We start from the raw sequence: 6,644 nt of genomic DNA, 5'->3' as shown, positions 1-6,644 counted from the left end.
ATACATATATATATATATATATATATATATATATATATATATATGTATATGTATATGTATATCATCATGTTTACTCAATCATGTTTGAGCAGCATGTAAACAGTCCGTGTGGAGAGGCAGAACACATTGGCCGAAATGCAATCTTGGAACTCACTGACTATCCTCCTCCCACCATACAGCTAATACTAAATTTTTTTCTTTTTAAAAAATGTATCTGCATTCCTGTTCCGTGCGAAGAGGAAGTCTTGGCTAGGATATTCGCTGGCCATACCAGATCTCCTGAAATACTGGCTTGCTCAAAGAGGCTTATCCTTGCCAGACTGATAGCCAGTGGGTTCAGAGATTGTTGATACTCATAGTGATATATTGGTGATGAGATTATATCATCCAGTTGGATCGGTCATTAAAGCTGAGACAGAAAGTGTGTTGATACCTGTAGCCCTCCTCTTTGGGCAGGACGACGTCTCTGGCTGAAATATTAGTGAAGAGTCTGACAGGAGACTGCTTTCTGCCTGTCTTCCCATGTTTATACAGAGGATGGTTGTCATAGTCCACCTGGAAACAAAGAAAGTATTTACTAATTTCTTTACTAAAATATTTACTTTTTTACTATTAAAATATATATATAATATTAGAGATGCACCAATTTTTGGCCGCACATCGGCATAAACAGATATTTTCCTTGTCGACTGGATATCTGCATTGCACCGTTTTAGTCATCTGACAACTCAGAGCACTTTTAACAAATGTCACATTCACCCTTTCATGTCACATTCACACACTATGCTTGCATAGCGCCATTTTAGTCTTCTAGCAAACTCAAAGCACTTTAACACAACATGTCACATTCACACACTGGTGGCCGAGGCTACCATAGAAGGTGCCACCTGCTACTCACTTTAAAAGCACTAACACACTGATGGAACAGACATCGGGAACAATTTGGGGTTCAGTATCTTGCCCAAAGATCTTCGACATGCAGACTGGAGGAACCGGGATAAAAGCACTGATCTTCCAATTATTGGACGACCCGTTGTACTTCCTGAGCCAAAGCTGCAAAGTGCACTAGAGACTTCCACTGTCTGAACAGGCTGCTTCCGGTTTAGCGCTCTGCTAACTTGGATGAAGATAAAATGATTCAATAATGCGGCTTCTTCTTTCCAAATGTTATGCAACCAAATGGATCAAACCCTGACAGTGAAAGAAGTCATTCTCTAGGGGTTGTGAGGTTTTAAAAAAAATGTATCCATTGATTTACAGATGTCTGATTTCCCATGTAAGTCTATTGGAAAAAGTTTTTTTGGGGGGCATCAAGTGACGGTGTAATTACACTGTTCGGCAACTACACAAATTGGCTTCAAAGCCCAGCGTGCTTCCTGGGGGCCTGGTTAACAATGGCAAGAGGAGAGCTTGAGTTACAGGAGTGAAAAAATTGAATTTCCCCTCAGAGGGATTAATAAAGTATATAAAAATTAAAAAATGACGCGTTCAAGCTCTCTTAGCTAAAATAGAGTAAAAATTATAATGTTCTTATAATGTGTTCAAATGTAAATTGCAAAATGTAGTTTGGGTGAGAAACTTGAATAAATACAGCTGTTTGAAGGAGAGACTTGTTGATGTTTTCACAGAAATATAGAGGGAATTATGATATATATAGTATGTCTCGTGAAAGACGGTCACTTTAAAGGTTGTTTCAGAAACATTTGTGTTTATTCAAAGATAGTGTGATGAAGGACTGACTGATTTTACAACAGTTCAGTTAGTTTTTTTTTTTATTATGAAGACTTCTTTGTTTCCCTGGCACAAGAAGGGGAATAAATAACAAAAACAAAATAAACAACATAAAAACATTATCAGTACTGGCTACTGGCCCAATTGTTATTTTAAACACTGGCATCAGTATCGGCCCAGAATTTCACAATTGGTACATCCCTATTTAATATATAGAACTATACATATATGTTTATATATACATGTTCCTATAATCACTATAACTCTTATTATACTGCACTATAGTGAGGAAAGTAGTGACAAAGATAGGAACAAAAGCAGCCAAGTTGAATTTGAATGATCAAGGACATTAACTGCATGTTTTTCCACAGATGTTTCTTATTAGTTTCATTAGATGTGTGGGTTTAAGTGCCACACTTTTACATTAGACACAAGGCTTTTGTGCTGTATGAACAGTAAACCTGATGGCAAGATAGACATCGTCTTGGATTTGACTGATGATAATCGCCAGTTGTACGACGTCTGTCCATCTTGAACTTGACATTGAAATAACAAATTAAATCAAGCACTGGACATCTTTCTTTGTGTTCACCTGTATGATGTAAGATAGCCCTATCAAATTTATTTGTCCTCAAACAGGCTACCCTTTAACCCTTTAAAGTACAATATAAAGTAATCTGTCACCTTCAAATAGTCTCCAACAAAATTGTCAATATCCAACACACAAAAAAAATAATTCTGTTTTATTCATCAATGTATTGTAGCTACCATGACAGTCAAAAAAGTTACAAACAACTACATCCCTTTCTGCGTACCCATTCAGTTTCTCATTTTGAGGGAATGTCGGCATTTGGTCTTGGTTTCCAACAGGTTCAGGTGCTTAACCATCATCATGTGAAGCACAATACATGCAAGTATTACGTTGCATGCTTTCTGAGGCCCTACTCCCAGATAATTAAGGCATGCAAAAGGCCTCTTAAGAACTCCATTCAATCGCTCAATAGCACATCTGGTTTTGCAACGGGCAGTATTGTAGCGGGCCTGACCAGGAGTGCTTGGTGCAATAAAAGGGGTCATCAGTCTTGGCAGGAGTGGATAGGCACTGTCTCCTAAGATAATGCCATCTGGTTGGTTGTTTTGAAGCTCTCTGTATAGAACATTTTCCCTCAGGATGTGCACATCATGGACAGACCTGGGCCACTTCACAACACTGTTAGTAATGATGAGGTCAGCATCGCCCACAAGCTGGATGCTGTGCCTCCCTTTTCGGCTGATGTACTCCCACTCCCTTTCATGAGGTGCTTGTGTACGCACATGAGTGCAGTTAATAACCCCAATAGTACTGGGCATGTTCCCCAACTGAAAAAACTTGCACTTGCTCTGGGCAGTGCCACCTCTTGGAAATGACACAAACTGATTCACAAGGCAGGCCAGTGCAGCTGACGCAGCTTTCATATCACTCAGTCGATTTGTCCACTCCCAAAATGTCACCAACAACTTGAAAGAAAGACCCAGATGCATAGGAGTGCAGAGCAAGACTGACTTCTTTGGGTTCTTCTTTGAAGTTTTGGTCTGACAAGATCTGCAATGTATTTAATATCAGCAATGCCAAAGCGAAACCTAGCATATAGTTCTTTGGTGGTATATTGCTCTGCTTGGACGTTCAACAAACACCTTTTGACGATAACCTCTCCTACCAAAATGTTTATGGCTATGGACAACACCTGATTTGCTGATCAGCTGATTGCTGATTTGCTTTAGCTTGTGTTCCAATCATTGAACCAATCATACCAAAGTCCTATAAATTCAGCTTTTAAACAAAAGAAGACATGAAACCATGGACTCAAAGGGACCCGATTTCACTGCAGCAGAAACCCAGGCACTGCTGGAGGGTGTCAGGAACCATTATGATGTAATTTTAGGACAGTTTAACTAGAGGTCGGCCGATCAATCGGCCGGCCAATTAATCGGGCAGATCTAACGCCATTTTGAGGTAATCGGCTTAGGCCGATCCCTGTGCTCACGAGGCCGATGACCAGAAGAGAAGCCTTAAAACAGTGTTTAACTGTTGCACAATGTTGGTGTTCTTGAACGCGCCCTTAACACTGGCGTCGTAGGCTACACACAGGTGCAGCAGAGCAGACTGTTTCTCCGTCTCTCATCTCTCCGTTATTCACGTGTAGTGTTGGTGCTACGATCATAAACAGACTGGAATACCGAGCAACTCACGCCAGTCAAACGTAACTGAAGGCTGTGTGCATCTCCGACATGTTGACAAGTAGCATTTGTGTTTGCATTGTATTAGAAAATGCACTGGAGACGGTGAAAGCAACATGCAACAAGTGCCTGTGAGGTGTGGGATAGAGGGCTGCATTGGGATTGGGTCCCGCCGGGTCCCGCGGGAGTGGGCGGTTTTGCTTTGCTGCGGGTGGGAACGGGCGGCTAAAAAAAACACTGCGGGATCGGAATGTAGCCTGTAGCGACAGGATGGAGTTAACAAATGATGTGGAAAAGAAGCTCAAACAAGGTCTGAAGGCACACTGAGCCCTCTACTTCCCAGTGCGCTCAAAGCTGGCGCGTTTCATCTTCAGTATCCCCGCATCCAGTGCGCCTTCAGAGCGGGCCTTTAGTGTCTGTGGGCGCATCTTGGAAGAGGGACGCACAGGACTGGGACTGCAGTCGGTCAGCAACATTCTCTTCCTCCACAGCAATATTATGGCCAAGTGATTCATTTGTTAAATGCATTCGTTTCATTCATTAACTTTGTTTATTTTATGTTATTTATTAGTGTTATTTGAGCCACTCACAGCCTACTCTCGTTGCTATTTGTTAATTACATAAAGAGGCGTGATGATGCCGGTGTCATTGAGCATAGGCTTTATTTTTATCTCATTAATGTTTCTTATTCAGGTCTCTCTTAGAAAAGAGACCTTAACCTCAATCACTGCGTGATTATATAAAGGTAGAAAAATAAATAAAATACAGAGGAGGAGAATAGAATATTAAACAGCCTTTATGTCATTAAAAACTAAATGAAAACAACGAAATAGGAGCGCTATTCCCGACGAGTGCGTCAAAAGACATGCAGGCCAGGGCGGTAATGGTCAGAAATTCAGCGGGAGCGGGCAGGAGCGGGATGAAGAAAACAGTCCCGCGCAGGGCTCTAGTGTGGGGCTAACGTTTGCTAATCAGGGAAACATCGCGGGTACTCGTAGAACGAGTTCGAGTTGCTTTTAAATGTACATTCACCGTCTCCAGTGCATTTTCTAATTGCCTATACTGAACAAAAATATAATCGGCTAAGTGCTAGGAGTTCTCCGTTATTCACATGTAGAATTGGCGATGCAGTCATCATAAAGGGGCTGGAATACCTTGTCTACATGTTGGTGATACACACAGCCTTCAGTTGCGTTTGACTGGCGTGAGTTGCTCGGTATTCCAGTATGTTTATGATCGTAGCACCCAGGGGTGAAAATCCCATTTCATAGTTGGGGGGGACAATAAACAGTAAAATTTTAGAGAATAATTCCAGGGGGGGACAAAGAAAAAAAGTAGCCTGTCTTTTATACAGCATCTTTTACCGCAATTTGACGCTTTAATCGTCTCTCTATCTCTCCAACAGGCAGGCATAGGACCTTTCTTAGCATGTACAGATTTAAAACAAAATGATTGAAATCAAATTACTTATGAGAAATGGCTTAACAACTAAACATTTCCTGCAATTAAACTGGTATACTGGTTTATAAACAATGTGCTGTGAGATCTGCCGCTGCGCACCTCACAACCGTGCGTAATAGTCGCACGTAATGACCGCTTCTCGTCGGTTAAACTGCACGTCTCTCATGTTTGTCTCACTGACAGGTGGAGAGCCTACAGACAGGTACCCATTAGCTATGAGCCGCTCTGCCACTGACTGCTCTTGTCCTGTCCTCTCCCTCTTCTTTCTCTCCTGTCCTCTCTGACTATCACTAAACTCTGAGCTTAATCATTACCTTTTAGCTTAGCAGCACTCGTAATTGAGTAGGCTTTTGAACAATGCAGGAGAAATGTTGCAGACAGTTTAGATTATCAGCTTGGGCCTGGGGCTTGTTGTAACAGTAAATGGTAGGGTTGGGAACGATTAACCGATACAACTGGATATCCGGTTTGACAAGCGAGAGATACGGCTATGTCGGTAGCAGCCTCCTCAATCGATACGAATCAGCCATGAATCCTTAGATGAATCGACTGTAGAGTCATGGATTCGGGTATCGCGAGACTAGCAATCGGTTGACTGGCTTTAACAGTTTGCATCTCGAAAACAACGCGAGAGCTGGCCCGGCGGCATGCTCTGTAGCAGGTATTACTGACAACGATAATGGATGTAAACATCAGCGCCAGCTTGACCAGTGGAGCTGAGGAACAGAAGCTAATGCTGGTTGGATAAACCAGGGAGCAGCCAAGCCGCAGCAGAAACTAAAGGCGAATCCTGCCGATTGTGGGTTGAACGCGGGGTCACAGACACAGACAGAAATACGTATTCCTGTCAAATACGGCGGCGCATGATAACGGCTTACTGGCCGGCGACCGAGAAGCCCAGCTCTAGGTCCAAGAAGTCTTCGTCGGTGTCATGACTCAATGCGCATGCGTGTCATGACTCAATGCGCATGCGTGGCGTTTCTCAGTCCTCCGTCTGTACGACTCCTAAAAAACTGATTTTTTAACAATTTCTACAATCATCTTACGGCTCTTGTTTTAGACATTACTTTTTAAATAGTGTATGTTTTATCCGGTCCGTGGATTTTAAACATCGGCCTGACAAAACGTAAGATTTTAACCAGACCGCCCGAGCTGTGCAACATAGCCGCACCAACAAGTGCTAGCCTTGTTTTTAGCCAGGCTGCTAGCCACCACCAGCTGGAGCATACCCAGCC

At 42.5% G+C, this 6,644-nt stretch overlaps 1 protein-coding gene across 2 annotated transcripts in view; it reads right to left on the bottom strand.

The window, feature by feature from the left end:
- Window positions 1-6,644, bottom strand: part of zcchc4 (zinc finger, CCHC domain containing 4) — a 62,138-nt gene that overhangs the window by 5,169 nt on the left and 50,325 nt on the right. For both annotated transcript variants that reach the window (XM_050066956.1, XM_050066958.1), the window contains exon 9: window positions 434-555. In XM_050066956.1, coding sequence (XP_049922913.1) covers window positions 434-555 — 122 coding nt within the window. The remainder of the gene's footprint in view (window positions 1-433; window positions 556-6,644) is intronic.

Source organism: Epinephelus moara, chromosome 17, assembly GCF_006386435.1.
Source record: "Epinephelus moara isolate mb chromosome 17, YSFRI_EMoa_1.0, whole genome shotgun sequence".
In the NCBI taxonomy this organism is placed as follows: domain Eukaryota; kingdom Metazoa; phylum Chordata; class Actinopteri; order Perciformes; family Serranidae; genus Epinephelus; species Epinephelus moara.
The sequence above is the reverse complement of the archived record's forward strand: the minus strand, read 5'-3'. Positions and strand labels throughout refer to the sequence as shown.